The sequence below is a fragment of the Mobula hypostoma genome, chromosome 1 (assembly GCF_963921235.1).
Source record: "Mobula hypostoma chromosome 1, sMobHyp1.1, whole genome shotgun sequence".
NCBI classification, from domain to species: domain Eukaryota; kingdom Metazoa; phylum Chordata; class Chondrichthyes; order Myliobatiformes; family Myliobatidae; genus Mobula; species Mobula hypostoma.
The window spans coordinates 64,168,865-64,188,760 of NC_086097.1; the positions used below are offsets into that span (position 1 = coordinate 64,168,865).

Consider the following 19,896-nt stretch of genomic DNA (forward strand, 5'->3'; position numbering starts at 1 on the left):
AGAGGAAGATTTCTCACAAAAGATATCCTTTGACGTATTGGTTTGAAAATTTAGAAGTGATGAAAGTGGAGCCACTTTCTCGTTTGTTTTGCTCTGAAACATTGCGCCCTTCCACTTGTCCAACAGGTTATGGTGTTGGCGGAGAAGTTTGCACAGGTTCTCGATGGCCGCTCGATGGCAGTAGCTATTCTTCTTGGCTTGCTTTACACTCGGGACAATGAACTGAGACCAGGCAGGATTGGAAGAGGGAAGAAGACGTCTCGACTGAAATAGTTTCCGCAGGATCACGTAGTGTCCGAAGTTCTTGCTGCATTGTAAGCCATCAGTCATAAATGCAAACACCTTTTCCAGAAATGCATCCTATTGGATACGTGCTATATTAGTAAACGAGGTTTTGTAGACATCTCGGGCAGTGCCGAGCAACATTGGGTCCCTTATATTGGAATCCGAGGAAAGGGTGGTCCACGCAGGTCTTTCCAAGCCTGTTCCATGCAGTTTGAAGGACAGAAGCTGCGTTGGGATGTGTAATTCAGTTTTTGCGTACTTACTGATCGAGATGTTAAGCTAACTCCATAGGGCATGGTTTCTCTCTGGACATTACGGCCAAGAAACAAACTAAAAGCTTTGGATGAACCAGGACATTCGAGTTTGCTTCGGGCTAGATCGGTGGCATTCAAGGCCGGTCATCCAGATCTATACATGGTCCAAGTACAACCTACAGAAGGCTATTTTAAGAGCGAAAAAAACAATTCTTATTGAAGTTAGAGACGGAATCGGTTGCACATCAGCTCCGCCAGGATTTGCAGGACGAGACCTAACATCATGAATGGTCATGAAGCTTCAGTCCCAAACGAGCTAAACTCCTCTTGTGCACGCTTTGATGGGGAGAATAAAACTACACCCGTGCGAATTCCTGGAGCATCTGGTGACCCTGTGAGTTCTGTCTCGGAGGCCGACAAGAACATCTTTCATGAGGGTGACCATGAGATCGCCAGGCTCCGATGGTGTAACTGGTAGGCCACCAAAAATCTGTGCCAACCAACCGGCGGGAGTGTTCAAGGACATATTCAAACTCTCACTGCTGCAGTTGGAGGTTTCCACCGGCTTCAAAGGGGTGAGATACCAGAGCCCAAAATGATCAGAGGGAGCTGCCTTAACGACTGTCGCTCAGTTGCACTCACATCTACGGTGATGGATTGCTTTGAGGGGTTAATCATGGCCAGAATCATCTCCCACCTCGGCAAGGACCTGAACCCGCTGCAATCTGCCTATCGCCACAACAGGTCGAGAGTGTATGTAATCTCTCAGGCTCTCTACCTGGCCTTGGATAACCTGGACAACAGCAATACTTAGTCAGGCTGCTGCTTATCGATTACAACTCAGTGTTCAACACATCATACCCTCAGTATTAATCAACAAGCTCCAAACCTGGGTCTCCGTGCCTCCCTCTGTAAATGCATCTTTGACTTTCTTATCGGGACAGATCGGAACTAACATCTCCTTCTCGCTGAACTCAAGGATGCGTGCTTAGCCCACTGCTCTACTCTCTCTACACCCACAAGTGTGCAGCTACGCACGGCTCTAACTCTGTCTATAAATTTGCAGATAACTCAACCATTGCTGGCGGAATTTCAGATGGTGACGAGCAGGCGTACAGGCGTGAGACTGACCGCGTGGGGTTGCAACAACTTTGCACTCAACGTCAATAATACAAGGGAATTAACTGTGAACTTCAGGAAGGGGAAGTTGAGGGAACACATTCCAGTCCCATCGAGGAATCAGATGTAGAAAGGGGGAGCAGTTTCAAGTTTCCGAGTGTCAACATCTCTGAGGATCTATCCTAGGCCCAACATATTGATACAATTATAACAGTGACTATATTTCATTTGGAGTTTGAGGAGAATTGGTATGTCACCAAAGACACTCACAAATTTTGACAGATATACCATGGAGCGCATTTTTAATCACCATCCGGTATAGACGGGCTACTGCACAGGATCAGAAAAAGCTGCAGAAAGTTACAAATTCAGCCAGCTCCATTGTGGGCACTGGCCTCCCCGGCATCGAGAACATCTTCAAAAGTCAATGTCTCACAAAGGCGACATCCGTCATTGATGACCCTGATCACCCAGGAAATGCCTTCATTTCATTGCTACCAACAAGACGGAGGTACAGGAGCCTGAATACACACACTCAATGTTTTAGGAACAACTTCTTTCCCACTGCTATCGGATGTCCGGTTGGACAATGAAGCTACGTACTCCAGCTCACTGGTTTTTCCTCTCGTTTGCACTACTTACACTTATTTATTTGAATTATATATCTATAGGTTTATACAGTATTTCTTATTGTAATGTATAGTGTTTAAATGTATTACAATGTATTGCTGCTGCAAAACAACCTTTTTCACGACATATGCCAGTGATATTAAATCTGATTCCCATTCTGATACTGATTCAAAATAGGGATCCGAAAGGGGCCCGACATCTGGATTACACAGCCCAAGGGTTGGGAAGTGGGACTTCTGACTGGATGCAGGCTGCTCCAGTGTGAACAGCGTGAGGTTGCTTTGGTTTGGTTGAACATCTGGCGCAGTGGCCATCAGGAGTGGATATCTAAGCAGATAATGATATCCAGATATCCTTGGTATGCCAGAAGAACAAAGTTTTTCTAGCTTCTCTTTATTGTGGCTCTGTGTGTGTGTGTGTATGTGTGACAGAGAGATAGAGAGGGGAGGCAGCGGGAGAGGACGATGAGGGAGAGGGAGGGAGAGAGAGAACGAGAGAACGAATTGGAAACACTGGTGTTTTTGAAGCCCATTGTATCAACTTCATCTCTGACCGAGGAACCATGACTGCAATGACAATGCAATGCAGGATAACCCCTTGTAAGAGCTTGTGTTATTTATAACATGCATAAAGACGTGTTCACTGATAGTATCACTGAGTTTCAGTAAATGGCGACACTCTATTGCTAGGTTGGTGTTGTGGTTGACCATGGACTGGAGGAATAATTTTGTCAGGCCCGCTTTTGCCTGTCTCTTTATGTTGTAGAACTGACAATTAATACCGCTGAAGAGAGGCCGGCCCCTCCACACAGTGAAGGGGAAGATGTAGGATTTAGTCCCCAAATGCTCGCACAGTGCTTGGAGCAGGACTGATTGAGCACGGTTCTTCGTACCGACGTTATGGGTGGAGCACACGTCCTCCGCACATTAAACCATCAAGGTAATGTAGCAAGGGGCCAATTAATTGTCAGCGATCTTCCAAACGTCTGTGATTTAGAATATATATATATATATCAGGAGGCGTAATTGCCAGCAAACAAATGTGAAAGTGCTGCCTGCGAGCAGCAGGTTGCCCGGTGGAAAGGCAGGGCTGAGCCTGTGTGAACATCCACGCTGGGATTATCCGAAACCCTAAGGAGGATTGGCCATAGTACACAGCCCTTCAACCGGGCACGCAGCAATGCTCATTAAATCCCAGCTCATTTCACTTTGCTGCGGATTCTTTTCAAAACCAAAGTTAAAGAGGAATTTAATTCTGGATCTACCGGTGGAGGGCAGAATGACATTGCAAGGGTGAAATGGGGCAAGGCTCGAGGAGTTCCCAATTTTCAATAATTGCATCTTCTTTCTGAAGTAACAAATCGAGAGCGACTGCAGCCACAGCACTCGTTTGCCTTTCATAAATCACAAGCAAGCGAGGCTGATAAACATGCAGCTCTGTTTCCCTACAGATTATCTCGGGAGATAACTGTCAGACTCGAGGAAAAGCGTCGCAACTGTCCAGTCACGGTGTTATGACAACACGATCCCTGGATCTGTTACTGTATGGACAGGGTGGAACAAGTTGTCAGGAGTCGGGACTGATCCAGGGTCTCACCTCATTTCAGAACAGCGGCTAGAGGTAATGTGATGTGACACGTAATCCAGCTCCCGAGATCCTCATGTACTGGCATCAGCCTAATGTGACTGTAGGGCGTAGTCTAGTTTAAAACAAACAGCGATGGCCACAGTTTGCGTTCACTCAAAGGCTGAATTCAACCGCCATCCATTATTGATTAATCTAACCCTCTGCAAACGCACACCAGTTCCCTAGGCGTCCGACTACCCCGTGTTAATTGAACTCCGTAGAACTGTTTACCTCATTTTGAGTGGGAGTGAAGATTAAAAATATCCATTCCCTGCTGCCTTTTTCCCCATTCTCAAAGAAAATATAGCTATGAAAGAACTGAAATGTATTAAACAAAAACGAATAAATTAACCGAGAGATTCTCAAACACAGCGGATGGAAGCGAAGGGGGTTGGAAATATGCATAGGAATAACCCAGCATTGATCCCCAACGCATGCTTCCTCTGTTCCAGAAGTCAGCTCCTCTCCACCGTCACCGACTTGCAATGTAGTATGAAAAAGGCCAATAAATAGACTGAAAGAATTTTTTATTATTTGTAAATCCATTTTAAAGGGTTGCCTCACCAGCCAAGAGTTTTCCATTAATGATGAATAGAAACAGGACATTTATCAAATCTGCCCACATTTTAGATGCACGTTGAGATAAAGGCCGGCCCTCCATCTGGAGCTGTGTGCAAACTCTTTATCTCCAGCCGCAGTTCCAAGGCGAGGTGGGACCCAGCTGGTTTCCTGGCCTTTCTCACCGGATTATCAGCACCAACTGCCACCAGCCTCCATTCCCACTGCTGCTGCTCCAACAACTCCAGTGCGTCCGCTCATCAGATAATGAACAGTTTCCCCGCATGGGAAAAGGCAGAAAGACATTCCCACGATTTGTGAAAGGACGCGATCGCCATCTCGGCTGTTGCTGACTCCCGACAGTGAACTTTCCAATTTCTCCGCAGGACACTGCTTACTCTGCGCTTGTAGCGCGGGCAGGTGCTGGAATACACAAGCGTTATCTCTCAGAATAAAACTCGCCTCAGTGTAAATCAGCATAGTGGGATAAATGGATGCCTGCGTTGCACTGATAGAGGAATCTTGTTGTCGAGATGTCGATTTAAAATAAATGCATCATCCAAGGACATCTGCGAGAATCCAGGCGTTATTAGTTTGCGTTGGAGCTGGACTGAAACGACGATTAAATCAAATCAATCTGCAGAGTGAATAAAAATCGTTTAATTACACCTATTATATCCATAATAAAAACAAACTCAAGCAATGTTTGATTAATTTCAATGGGATCTGACGCTGTTACAAATTAAAAGGCTGCAAGATTACAAATATTTATCTTGTTTGCAATTTAATGAAAATTAGAGGCAACTATTTCCTCTGTGTATTTTACATTTGAAGTCATAAATTCCCAGGCCTTATATTCTCTCGCTCTAACAGCACGCAGCAGAGTAACCCGGTTTCAAGTACGCCCGTCTTCCAAAACAATACTTTTTCAATAAGGCGAGGACCGGGCCTTCTCCACGTTCAGAAGTCATCCCGTTTTCTTTAACGGATTACGGAATAAACTCTCACTCTCAACCGTCTCCGTGCGTGTTAGTCTGTGCAGTTGTAATTCCAATCGTGTGTACACTGAGAAATGGAATTTTACCATTTCAATGTTGGAAGCAGAACGATGCAGTGATCGCAAAAGCTTTAGGAAACCTGTTTCAAATGAAACACAGTTGTTTGGCTGGAAGCCTCTCTGTTTCTTTACCTACTATGGGGGCCCTGCGTGTATTAGAGAAGCTGATGTAGTGCCGTTAATTGAGACTGGAGAACAGCAGTGTACAGTACTGATGTAAGTGTCTCTGATATGAGACACACAGAACTTGTACTGTACCCGCATATACTTCAATTCATTTTTGTGCTTGTGTGATTCTGTGTTTCTGCATCTGGGATTAAGATACAAGAGTAATTCCAATTAATGTAACATACTTTCATTTTCACTCAATATATTTCGACGATTTTTATATCTTTATTTTCAAAAAATGTTGCGCTAAGTGTTTCTGAGAACAATGCTATTCTATGAAGTGTATCGAAACATTGACACCAAACACCAGCTATTTAAAATCATACGATTTTCAGTTTCTTGTACGTTTTGAAAACGTCAGTAATCATTTTAAAACAAAAATGCGTTTATTTCAAATTCTGCAATACAATACACTACAATAAAAATACTAGAAACAGCAGCAATAAATACGTAACACGAACTAAATTAAAATGTTCCCATCCTCATTTAGGATGCAGTTTATCCCCCCGCGGTGCCCAACGGTCCCGGAACACCTCCATTGTGCCCCTGGACACGGCATGTGTCTCTAGGGACACCCGGGTACGAACATCGCCCAGAAAAATTGTCAGGCTGGAAGCCCGGGCAATAATCTTGCTGCGGGCAACGTGATAGCAAGGGAAAATGGAAGGGATTTTCACCAAGGAAATGCAAGTAACGTTGTGGACGGAGTAACCGCGGAATCTGAAATTAGGGTTTGTCAGAGAGAGCTTTAATGTTGGAATTGTCCTATTAAGAGGACCTGGGAGAAGGGTTGAAAAACCTTGTAAAATCGAAAAGGTGTAGAGTAAGCCATTCTTTTTTTTAATAAGAGAAAATATGAATGTACATCCCAAAGTTACTTACTGCCAGTTACGCCTGCTGGCGTTTAGGGCAGCAATGAAGGTCTTTCATCTCTGTCTGCCTTTCCAGGAACCAGTTTTGGTCTTGGTCGTGGCGGTGTCCGGGGCTTCCTTCACCGCGCCAGTAGCTTCCTCTCAGTTTTCACTACTATCAGCCATGCAGGTCCTGGGTGGAAACTCGCGAATGCCGTCGCTCACAGATGTAGAAGGAATCTTCATTGCTGTCTCCATGACAGTTTTGTTTGACCAGTCGGGGTTATTAGCCCCGACCTGAACCCCGGAAACTTGAGGACCGGTGGACCACTCTTAGTCTGGCTTTTACCCTTTCACCTTGGCATAATGCCCTGACTCCAGCCAACATAGCTCTCCGGGCCATTGAGGCCCACAAACCTCCAAACCACAAGATTATGGTCCACGTGGAAGACATCCCAAGATAAGAAACTATCAGGGCGATGAGGAAAGCATTTGGCACATTTGCCTTCATCGATCAAAGCATTCAGTACGGGGGGGGTGGTGTTAGGTGTATGGTTGGGGGGGGTTAGGTGTACAGTCGGGGGGGGGGTTGTAGGTATGGCTGGGGGGTGTTAGTTGTGTGGTCGGAGGGTGTGAGATGTGTGGTCGGGGGGGTGTTAGGTGTACGGTCGGGGGGTTGTAGGTATGGCTGGGGGGTGTTAGTTGTGTGGTCGGAGGGTGTGAGTTGTGTGGTCGGGGGGGTGTTAGGTGTACGGTCGGGGGGTTGTAGGTATGGCTGGGGGGTGTTAGTTGTGTGGTCGGAGGGTGTGAGTTGTGTGGTCAGGGGGGTGTTAAGTGTACGGTCGGGGAGGGGTGTTAGGTGTATAGTCGGAGGGGGTGTTAGGTGTATAGTCAGGGGGGTGTTAGGTGTATAGTTGGGTGGTGTTAGGTGTATAGACAGGGGGGTGTTAGGTGTATAGTCGGGGGGGGTTAGGTGTATGGCTGGGGGGTGTTAGCTGTGTGGTCGGAGGGGTATTAGTTGTGTGGTCAGGCAACGTTATGTGTATGGTCAAACTCTAGGTTGCTTTTACTGGTGAAATGATCATGAATAATAGGGATTGGGCACCATCAGGTTAATTTCCTGTGTGTGTCCAGGATCAAATGATTTGCCACTAAAGCTTCCTCCGGCTGAGAGAAATAACTCCGGCTGAGAACACGTGTCTCCAGCAGGTATAAAGGTAAACGAACTGGCGATCTGGTATGCTGGAGACGCAGAGGCCTCTGTTCTGCTTTCCCGGCAATCTGTATTTCAAACGTCCACTCTCTTACGAATAAAATGGGTGAGTTAATGCTGCTCATCAGGATAACGTGTTCAAATCCCAGCGTAGGGCAACCTAGTGGGAGGAATGTAAATAATTTACAACCATCGACATTGAGTTGGATTTCACTTTAAGAGGCTGCTCTGATGTGGTGACGTATTTAGGTAAAAAGTTTTTAGTGCGCTTTTGAGTGTAGGTTTTCTAGGTCAATGAAATGTATTGCGGGTTTGATTAAACATAAAATGCCCCACTTTGCTTTGTTTGCGAAAGCCTAGATTGGTGAACTCGATGCTCTAGGACGATTCCGGAATTATTGAACATGTCGGCCAATGCTGTTGCTCCGAAACTGCCAGAGTTTTGGAAGCAAAATGCCGTCGCTTGTTTCGTACAATCTGAGGCTCAATTCGCGCTTCAAGAAATAACCGCTGATGACACCAAATTTCACTACACGGTAGTGTCGCTCAGCAATTCCACAGTGGCAAGAGTCTGTCTGACCACAATAAATACCCATCGCTGAAAACTTTCCTTTTACAGACTTTCGGACTGTTGGAGTCTCCTTTTCTTTCGCCCTGGGCCTCCTGTCCCATGATCCTCTCATATCCCTTTTGCCAATCAACTGTCCAGCTCTTGGCCCCATCCCTCCCCCTCCTGTCTTCTCCTATCATTTTGGATCTCCCCCTCCCCCTCACACTTTCAAATTTCTTACTAACTCTTCCTTAAGTTAGTCCTGACGAAGGGTCTCGGCCTGAAACGTCGACTGTACCTCTTCCTAGATATGCTGCCTGGCCTGCTGAGTTCACCAGCAAATTTGATGTGTGTTGCTTGAATTTCCAGCATCTGCAGAATTCCTCGTGTTTTTCGCCAAACAGTTTCTCTCCTTACCCGCTCTCGGAGATGCTAGGCCTTTGGAACTAATGGACCACATGCTGTCTCTCCCGGAAAATCACGATCCTTCTTGTACTTTTAAAGAAGTCCTCATGCAGCAAATGCCTGATCAAGTTTGCATAGCCCTCGCTAATGCACCTGTGAAGGACTATAGGGAGCTCGCTAAAATGGCTGATAGTCTACACTCAGCTAGGCAGCGATGCATCATTCCTCCTCCATTCTCTGCCCACTACTGCAAAACAGACGACTCCGAGCCTGTGTTTTTAACCACGAACACTAGGAAGAGCCGATTGCGTTGCAGCTTCGACAGTGCCAGCACATCAGGACATCAGAGGTCTGTGAACACCATGGGTTCCAGCAGTCAGGGTTGTCTACTGTTCATTACAGATGCAATTTCAGGGCAAGGCCTCTTGTGTGAGATGGGTGCTCAAGTGAGTATGTTATTAGCATCACATATTGATGAGAAGGCAAAGAGTAATGAAACCTCACTGGAAACCCCCAATGCTAGGATGATGCGGACTTACAGGGCATGATTGGTGAAGCTCTGCTTCAGTGGGCGATGTTGCACATGGGACCTCGTCCTGGCTAAAGTGGCTAGACCTCTGCTCAGTACAGATTTCCTGTGTGTGCATGGACTGTCACTCCATCTTAAGAACTGCCCCCTTGTGGAAGTGAAGCACTTTGGGTCATTACCCTGCTCCCCCAGTAGGTTCCCCACAACGACTCTGTCAAGCGCATGAGCCACTGATTGTGAGTTTACTCGACTGCTGGGCGAATTCCCAAACCTCACCATGCTCACATTCCCCACTACAGCTACAAAACACAGGGTCAAGCACCACATTCCCACAACTGGCCCGCCAGTCCAAGCCCGCAGGTGCACACTGGACGCAGAAAAGCTGGTAACTGCAAAGGCTGCGTTGTCAACATGGAAAGTTTCAGAATTGTACACAGGTTGAATAGTCCCTGGGCTTCACCTCTCCATTGGTCCCTAAATCCAGTGGTGGTTGCTGCCCATGTGATGATTACTGTCGCCTTAATGAGGTCACATCCCCCGACTGTTACCCAGTCTCACACATTCAAGACTTCTTGGCATGTTTAGTCGGAAAGTTATTTTTTCCCAAAGCCAATCTAGTTGGGGGCTACCATTAGGTGTCTGTGTGCTTGGGGGACATTCCAGAAACAGCTGTGATAACCCCATTTGGCCTCTTTGAGTTTCTGCGCATGTTGTTTGGACCGACAAATGCAGCACAGACTTTCCAATGGCTGATGAACTATTAAAAGACGTAAGAGTTTCATTTTGCTTACCTGGATGACAAACTTGTTGCCACTGTGTCCAAATCTGAACACGTATTACCTCCGCACACTTGTCGGGCGCTTAAGCCAATACAAGTTGATTATTAGCCCTGCTAAATGCCAGTTTGGGTTGTCTACCATTGACTTTCTTGGCCACTGACTCCACAGAAGGTGCGAAACCCCTCCCATCAAAGGTAGCCGCTATTATGGACTTCCCACCGTCCTGCACTACAAAAAATCTACAGGAGTTTTTAGGTATGGTAAATTTGTATCACTGCTTCTTTCGGCAAGCTGCTGAACTGATGCTCCCCGTGTATAGTGTGCTTAAAGGTATTTGATGATACCAAACAAGCTCTTTCCAATCGACCGTACTGGCACATCCGCTCCCCAGTGCACCCATACCCATTACTGCTGATGCTTCAGACTATGTGGGCGCTGTACACGAACAGTGGGTCGGAGGCGGGTGGCAGCCGCTTGCCTTCTTCAGCCAGCAGCACCCCCCCCCCCCGAAAGCAAGTACAGCACATTTTGGTCTCTATCTGGCTTTCCGCCATTTTCGTTTTCTTCTAGAGAGTCGCCATTTCACAGTGTTCATTGACAACAAACCCCTTGTGCGCACAATGGCCTGAATATCAGACCCTTGGCCTGCATGGCAGCAACAGTACCTAGCCTACATATCCAAGTTCACAACCGCTATACAACATATCAAGGGGAAAAAGTAAAGCTGTGGCTGATTGCCTCTCACGGCCAGCCATTGATGCCATACCCATAGGGGCTGACGACACCGGCATAGCAGCTGACTGAGTTACTGATCCAGAGATCCAGGCTTACTGAACAGCAGTTATGGGCCTGCGGTTGGCTGACCTTAAGCTTGGGGAAGCTGGGGTTTCTCTCCTGTGTGATTCCTCAACAGGTCAGCCTCGCCCAATCTTACCCGCAAACTGGAGACGGACTGTTTTGGACTCCGTACTTGGCCTCTCACATCCGGGCCGGAAGGCCTCACAGAAACTGGTGGCACTAACATTTGTTTGGCACGGCCTCAGAAAGGACGTGCGTGGTTGGACTGCAGCCTGTGTGGCCCAGAACCTCGGCATTAGGCTACATCACACCATTGCGTATCACCCGCAGTCCATTGGCCTATGTGAGCGGTTCCGCCAATCCTTAAAAGCTGCTCTGAGTCTGAGGGCTTCCTTGATGGATGAGTGTTGGCATGATTGTCTCGCATGCGTCCTGCGGGGGCTCAGAACAGCTCCACAAGGGGTCCTGCAGTTGCCCGCGGCTGAGTTGGTGTACGGGCAGCTGTTAGGAGCGCCAGCTGATTTCATTCCTGATGCCACGACCACCTGACAACAGCGTTCCACCCTCCTCAGTAAATTCAATTCCTTTAAACCCATTCCTACCTCCTGTCATGGCATTTACCACTCGTGGGCTCCTGTTGACCCACGTTCTACCTCGTTTGTTTTCGTCCGCCATGATGCGCATCAACATCCCCTTATGATGGCCCGTTCAGCGGTTTGGAATGGGGAGAAAAGACTTTTATCGTAGATAATAAGGGTAAACGTGAACGTATTTCGGGTCGATCACCTTAAACCAGCCCACTAAGGTCTGGAAGATTCCACTGCCATGGCCCTAGCATCACAATGTGACCATGAGTGTGTCAACACAGCTCTGGACGAGCCAGAGGCACCGCTGAAACCTCCACCCATGAAACACAGGACCCGGGCTGGGCGGCTCGTCCGAGCTCCAACCAGGCTCACAATGCTGGTTTTAGTGAATTCTGGGGGCCGATGCAGGGTAACATACCTGGGAGAAATGTACATAATTCACAACTACCATCGAGTTGGAGTTTCACTTTGAGAGGCTGGTCTGACGCGATGACGTTATTACGTAAAATGTTTTTAGTCCGCTTTTGTTTTGTAGGTTTTCAAGTGCAATAAAATGTGTTACATGATTCATTAAACATAAAACACCTCATTTAGTTTTATTTGCAAAAACCTACCCCAGGATACCAGCTATTTAGAGTGGACTATGTGGCAAGCTGAGTGGTGATGGCTTGTGCAGATTTATCAATAACAGATGGCGCAGGAATGTGTTCTCGTCTTTTCTTTTTCCTCTGCTGACTTAAAGGCTCTTTTCATTCATTGTAAACCATTCTGCCCACCCAGGGAATTTCACTCTGTAATCCTGGCTGGTATTGACATTTCCCCTCCTGCCAACACAGTCTGCACAAAGGCTGTTGTTTGACCTGCCCAAATACTACCAGAAGATTAGGTGCCCCACATGCAAGGACAGATCTCCAACACCAACATTAAAAGGGGTGTTCCACCATTTCCCCCATGCACCCTTGGCGACCTCTGACCATACCACGATCATTCTCTTCCCCAGCTATAAATGAAAACCGGAACGTTAAACCAACTAGGACCACCAGACGGCGATGGACTCCTGAGGCTGTTTAGGCTCCACGGCTTGGAAGGCTGGTGTAGCCATCTAGCATACGCTCTGTGAAGGTGTGTCTTCCTAAAAAGATCATTGTGAGGTATAACAGTGACAAGCTGTGGTTCACCCAGGAGTTGAGAACTCTCAGATCTGCAAAGGGTTTTGCCTGCGTATCTTGCAACAGAGTGGAATACAGTTCTGCAAAACAGCACTTTAATAAAGTTCTGGAAGTGGCAAAAGCCACTTACAAGGATCAGCTCCAGAGGGATTTCAACAACAATAGCAGGGCAGTCTGGAGTTCCCAGCAAATTCTTACCAATTTCAAACAGAAGTGCTCCCATCTCCCCTCCCTACCTTAGCCAATCTGCTCAGTTTTATGCAACACACATCAAGGTTGCTGGTGAACGCCCTTCTCAGCCTGAAACGTCGACTGTACCTCTTCCTACAGATGCTGCCTGACCTGCTGCGTTCACCAGCAACTTTGATGTGTGTTGCTTGAATTTCCAGCATCTGCAGAATTCCTCGTGCTTGCTGCTCAGTTTTATTGCCAGTTTGATAAGGACAATCAACATTTATCTCTTCTCATTTCCTCTGATCATGATATGCTAAGCCCTATCTAGGTCTGGGGGGGGGAGGGGGGATGTTGGGTGTACGGTCGGGGGGAGTGTTGGGTGTACGGTCAGGGGGTGTTGGTTGTACGGTCGGGGGGCTGTTGGGTGTTGGGTGTATGGTCGGGGGGCTATTGGGTGTTGGGTGTACGGTCGGAAGGTGTTGGGTGTACGGTCAGGGGAGTGTTGGGTTCACGGTCGGGGGTGTTGGGTGTACGGTCGGGGGTGTTGGGTGTACGGTCGGAAGGTGTTGGGTGTACGTTCGGGGGGGGGGTGTTGGGTGTACAGTCAGTGGGGTGTTGGGTGTACGGTCGTGGGGGGGGGGTTTTGGGTGTACGGTCGGGTGTACGGTTGGGGGGTGTTGGATGTACGGTCGGAGGGGGGTGTTGGGTGTACGGCCGGATGGGTGTAGGGTGTTGGGTGTACGGTCGGGGGGGTGTTGGGTGTACGGTCCGGGGGGGTGGTGGTGTACGGTCTGGGGGGGGGGTGTAGGGTGTACGGTCGGGGGGGGGGTGTTGGGTGTACGGTCGGGGGTGTAGGGTGTACGGTCGGGGGGTGTTGAATGTACGGTCAGGGGGTGTTGAATGTACGGTCAGGGGGTGTTGGTTGTACGGTCGGGGGGGTGTTGGGTGTACGGTCCAGGGGGGGTGTTGGGTGTACGGTCCAGGGGGGGTGGTGTACGGTCTGGGGGGTGTAGGGTGTACGGTCGGGGGGTGGTGTTGGGTGTACGGTTGTGGTGGGGTGTAGGGTGTACGGTCGGGGGGTGTTGGATGTACGGTCGGGGGGCGTGTAGGGTGTACGGTCGGGGGTGTCGTGTTGGGTGTACGGTCAGGGGACGTTAGGTGTACCGTCAAGTTACTCCGGTGGATCAGAATCTGACTCTCACACAAAAACCTGAAGAAAAACGAATAAAAGACAATTACAATTCATCTAGAATGTTCAAGGCAGAATACTCTGCACCTTCCAGCCGCATAATGCTGGTTTTTGTCTGTTTAGAAGCAATATCGATTAACAGAATCTTCCGAACTAACACCTGGCGACCTGTATTATGCTAATCCTCTCTAAATGAAATCTTGGAAAAGGTTTTATTCTTTCATCCAGTTGAATTCATTTGCTCTGAACAATCCGCTGCACGCGGTGAAAAATGAATCCTGGAAACAATAATGAGAATAACAAACCAATCCATCTGTCCAGTTCTCCATCATCATTTGCCAAGAAGCTGCATGCAAAGTAAAATAGTTTTTTCGGCGAGGCGCTGATTTTTTATTACATTGTAACAATATCAATGTTTGTCGGCTATTGTATTTTTGAGGTTTACGGTGTGGTGATTCCGCAGCGGTTCCTACAAACAAAGCGTCGCATGTATCTCGCTTCACAGCGTCATTAGATGACATCCCGGTGCTGAGAGGAGGGCGACGCCACAAAGGCTGAGTAATATCATTACAGACAAACCCCTCCACTGATGATAACAGCATTATCGACCGTTATTTACCTGATTGTTATTTTGTATTGATTTATTAATTCTCACATTTTGTTTGTTTACTTCCTGGTTTCCAGGGCAACAGTATTTTTTCATCAATTACGCGCTGTTATTGTTTGTAGGTATCTGCAGGTAGTTCGTATATCCCAACTTTGCCTTGATAGCAAGAACACAGCAGATGTATACGCATCTTTTTTTTATAAAAATAAAGAAAATGTATTTTCTTCCCTTTAATCAGGAAAGATCACGCCCCTGAGATATTGGTGTGTTTTCAAAACATCTGTCAGCGTTGCTGATAGTAGATGAGTAGGATGATCCCCACATGAATGAGACACAGAAGTTAGACGTGGTTATAAAATCTTCTGCTGTAATATTTTAGTTTGCGAAAACCAAATTGTGACGAGCGTGGAATTATTTGGGTCAATTGAACATTGGGTTTCTGATGGATTTCATGTGGGGTTTAAAGATCCAATTGAGCAAAATAAAAACACCCCTCCTAGAAAAGTAAATTTCTAGGATCAGCAAAACCATAATCCAGCCATATCGCTTTATCCTTGTTTCACCTAAATAACAGTTAAGGCCATAATCTGTTTTCAAATGAATGGAGTGTTATGAAGATTTTTTACTCGTGTAAATAGAGGAGTGATCAGACAGTTAATCCCGCTGTGTCGGGAGCTCGCCAAAGGCGAGAAAGAGAGCAGCTGTATGGAAATAAGCGCCGGTGATTAGGCGGAGACAACAGCACAAACTGGCCATTTCCCCGAGCAAACTCTCCCGTTTACCAGCACAAATATTGATTTAAGTACGGCGATCCACTCAGTCCTCAAGAACCAACGCTTAGGATATCAAAGTAGGCAAACTCACCATCTCTACAACCCTGTTGACTAAAGAATGATTGAGAAATCTTCCTTTCGGAAACGATAATATCAAGAAGGGGATAATGTCAGAATGAATCAAAAGCGGCGGCACGCGTCATAATGTTTGCGGCTACACATTTTGAACAATAGCAGGCAGGCTGCCCACAACACGACGTTTGATGACTAATGTAAGATTTACGTTATAACACACCGCCCCCCCGCCCGGAAAACGAGATGTGAGCGTGGCAGCAGCAAGATAATGCGCTCGATTGAATGGGTCAGTCCGACTGATATAATTCAGATATTTCACAGTCCTCGCAGTATAATTACAAATCGGAAAGCGTGTTCCTTTCTATGCATTGAACCTGAAACTAACTGATCGCCAAAAATAAATACAAACATCTTTATGTTTTCTTTTGAGTTTCCATCCAAGCACTTGATTTTATCTGTGGAAAATTGGCTATAAAACATATAGCTCAACAATGTTGTCTTCTCCAGGTTATTTCAGTGGATAGAATTCCGAGTGTAAAATACTCATATCGCCGCACATTGCGCAACTATCATCCCATTTCTTACTGCAGGTACCTGTTGTGTTCGTTTTTTTTTAAATTAGGCAGATTAAAAATTAGATATGCTGCCACACCAAGGCATTTTTTAAAAGTACTGTTTACCAGAACAGAGCAAGGTGAACCGATTATTCCAGATGTAGTGATTAATTTCTAGTTCATCATTGATCTGCTGTTAGGAAACGTCTCAAAATACTGGTTCTATTTAAATATAGGATGATCCACACAGATGTAATCATACATGGTCACTGTATGTATACACTGGATAGTTTACACCACCATATTTTAATGCAATTATATCAAGCATTAAAGCGAATTTAAGATCAAATTTTTGTTTCCCAGAGTGATTCAACAGATTGCCATCTTTTAGTAATTGAAATAACAATTCATCAATTTCAAAACTATCGGACCGCTAAGTCATATTAATCAAAAATTACAACTGGCCACTGCACTGAAAGATGGCTTCGGCAGTGAAATACGTTTAGTCACTGCTGCAAGAGCGACAATATTTACAAAGAAGGAAACGTGCTGGTTACGGATTCTGAAATGCGACCAATCAACAACGTCACGGCAACACGTCCTATTTTAGGCTTAGTGAAGAAAGTCAGGAAAAAGTTTACATCAGATAAACTGCTGGTGAAGAACTATAGTAGGGAATGGATGTTTGCTGGCCTGGCTGCTACAGTTTTATGCATTTATAATCATTAGGGAGGTGGACAATAAATGGAGTCATCAACAAGTTACACGTGTGAAAAACAAGTATGCGTATCTTCGTCTGGAGAAGAAAGATGTTCCTTTTCGCTGCTCTTTTCCCACCATGTGATCTTTTTGATGACAGGCCGGTTATCTTACTATCACAATACACAAACCACGGTCATCCTATTGTCCCTTCTCTCCTCCTCCTTTATCACTCACGCCTTCTGATTGGACCACCACGATTCTAAACAAAAGGCTTCTCCATCATAAAAGCAAGGCAGTCATGTCGAGAATCAGCGCTACAATTCCCCGACTCATTTGAGCGGACTTTCAGTCCAGATATCCGGCAAAATACCTGAGTCATCGAGTAAAATCCGTGTACTCCCTTCCTTACCCTCGTAAAATACGGATTGATTCGCCTTTGCAAAAGTATTCCCGCGAGTTTAAAGATGCCAAGAGGATTTCTAGTGAAGAGGAACATTAAATCGTCTCCGGTATCATATAGGATTCGGAGTGAGGAAAGACAGCCAGTGCAAATTCCTCTTTTGAGCGGGAATGCGCGAGCAGCCGTATGCCCACGGAGCATTTCACAGCTATGTCCTCAGAAAAATAGTCCAGCACAGCTGAAGGATGGATTTACACAAGATGAAATGCTGGACACGACCCATAGAAAGAACGAACGAGAGGAGGACGGTGTTTCAGGTACATCCTACACTAAAGACACTTTCTCAGAGTATAGTATCTCTGGTTGGGCTAATGTCTCTTACACACCCATCAAACCTATTGACAAGGAGCTCGAGAACGACTTCTTTGACACTTGTCTAAGGCAGTCTACTTCAGATGAGCATTTCGTTGCTGCAGCCTCGATAAACCCAATAGAGAGGCTCTTGGTTCAACCCTCTTTCTCCCCGATGACTGCGAAGTGTGGAGGCGTTACTCGCCTGTACTCACCTTTCCACGGGAGTAAGAGATGCGTGCCTGATCCTGGCCACCGCAAGCAGAAGAGCGCCCCGAAGAAGTCAAAAGTAATCAGGAAACTGAACTTCGAGGATGAGGTGAGCACTTCCCCCGTCTTGGGTCTACGAATTAAGGTTGATCCCACGGAGTGCAAGCCGTCATCGGCACTGATGAATAAACCCCTTGGAGAATTCATCTGTCAGTTGTGCAAAGAACAATATTCGGACCCGTTCGCTCTTGCTCAGCACAAGTGCTCTAGGATCGTTCGCGTGGAGTACCGCTGCCACGAGTGTGATAAAGTCTTCAGCTGCCCAGCTAACCTGGCCTCTCACCGGCGCTGGCACAAACCTCGAACTGATCCAAATCCCCAGAGGGACAACCAGAATTGCTTGGTGCCAGGCAGCAAGGAGAACTCGGGGGAGGACGGCAACAGCTCCGGCACCATGGACAGCGCCAAGGAGCCAGGCTGTTCGCGAGCTGGTGCAGCCCAGCGGCTGGACGGCCGCTTCCAATGTCGCTACTGCGGCAAGAGATTCCGTCGACAGGCTTACCTGAGAAAGCACCTAAGCGCCCACGAGGCGGCTGGGTCGAGCGTCCACAGCCACCTTCGGGCGGCCCGGATGTCTTTCCCTTGTCAGCTGTGCGGGTCGGACGTGCAGACGGCCGAGAGCCGTGACAAGCACCTGCTCTGGCATGCAGTCAGCGGCGCAGGACCGGCGCTTTTCGGGCCGGACTGTGGTGAGAAATGCGCCGCTCCCGACGAGCACCCTAACAAGAGCGACCTGGGAGCCCTGCCCTTCTGTTGCAAACTCTGCTCATCGACTTTCTTCAGCTCGCCCGGACTCACTAGGCACATCAACAAGTGCCACCCGTCAGAGAATAGACAGGTGCTGCTCCTGCCTCTGCCGGCTTCGGTGGGCTGTTAGTGTTAGCGTAGCTGGGCTCTCCTATGGCTTGTAAAGGAATCTGTGGTGAAAAGTTCTCTTCAGAACGATTCATACTCATTGAGAAAATACAGTCTAAAGCAGCGATTTGCTATTATAGCAGAAGACTGTTTAACTTAATACGTCTCAGACAGTTCGCTGCACGTCAATGGACAATGCATTAGTACTGTTTAAGTAACATTTTCAATTTTCTGAATACGTACTGTAACTATTAGGACTGAACATCAAAAATCAAAATTGACAAACTTTGTTGCTTTTACGTTAGGGTTGACTGGAAGAATGTACCAATTACACAACTAATATCAATGGGTGATGAGGGCCAGAGATAAACATATATTTCAGATAACTATATTGTAAAAGAATGGTCTAGTCTTAATTAGAATTTGGATTCAACATAATCGATTATGTTGTTCCATTTTATGAGAAATATTTTATATCATGATATTTGTTTAGATTCTAGCCCATTTCGGAGCGTTGCGATGACATACAACTAAAGAGTTGCGTTACGATTTTAAAGAACAAATTAGGCCTTGTAATCCCAACTGTTATTTGCGATTTGCTTTTAATTGGTTGTAGACTCTTTGTAATATTCACTGACGTCAGAGAAAGAACAGATTTTGTACTCTTCTACAATTCTTGGGGGAATGTTACCTGAGTTTTAATAACTGCAAAATTCTTGACCTATTGTTAGATACCAAAGGAGTCCACTTCATATCGCCTTTATTCAGTCTTTTTTTCGTTCATCCACAGGCCCGCCCTCATTGCCCATCTCGGACTGGGCGAGCAACCTTCCTAAACGCTTACGTCCTTGTGGTAAAATCACCTTTAATATTTTTATTAGGCTGTTCGAGGATTTCAATCTAGAAATGACGTAGAATAGCCATATAGGTCCAAGTCAGGATAGTCTGTGCCTTTTGAAGGAAATTTGGTCTGCCTCCAGGTTTCTACTGAACTTCTTTGGTCTCAACGGTAGACATTTTTTTCCGTAATGGAAAGTGCTGTCAAATAGGCGTTAAGCTGCCGCAGGGTACCTTCTTAATGACATATAACATAGCCACGGTGCACCGATCCTGTGAAACGCCTCACATTGTATTCAAGATCCAACCTGATCATACAGTCACAATACTTAATACTGATTCAGTTAAAAGATTCATCATTACAACCCGCAGGATGTTAATGGTGGTGCAATTCATAATAACAATGTAGGTGATAGTTAAGTGGAATTGGTTGAATTCTATCTTTGTGATCATCTTTGTCGTTGAGTTGTGTACCACCAACCCAAGTATGAACATGTTCAGGTCCTGCTACATGGTGGCATCAACTGTTTC

At 46.5% G+C, this 19,896-nt stretch overlaps 1 protein-coding gene across 1 annotated transcript; it reads left to right on the forward strand.

Annotated features, from left to right (window-relative positions):
- Nucleotides 1-17,116: 17,116 nt before the first annotated feature.
- LOC134356667 (insulinoma-associated protein 1b) lies at nucleotides 17,117-18,550 on the forward strand. The gene has a single exon (XM_063067713.1). It carries the CDS (start codon nucleotides 17,117-17,119, stop codon nucleotides 18,548-18,550), a length of 1,434 nt encoding a protein of 477 aa, XP_062923783.1.
- The last annotated feature ends 1,346 nt before the right edge of the window (nucleotides 18,551-19,896 follow it).

What these genes read in the sequence shown, in the direction of transcription:
- LOC134356667 (XM_063067713.1), top strand. Translation starts at nt 17,117, where the DNA reads ATGCCAAGAGGATTTCTAGTGAAGAGGAACATTAAATCGTCTCCGGTA.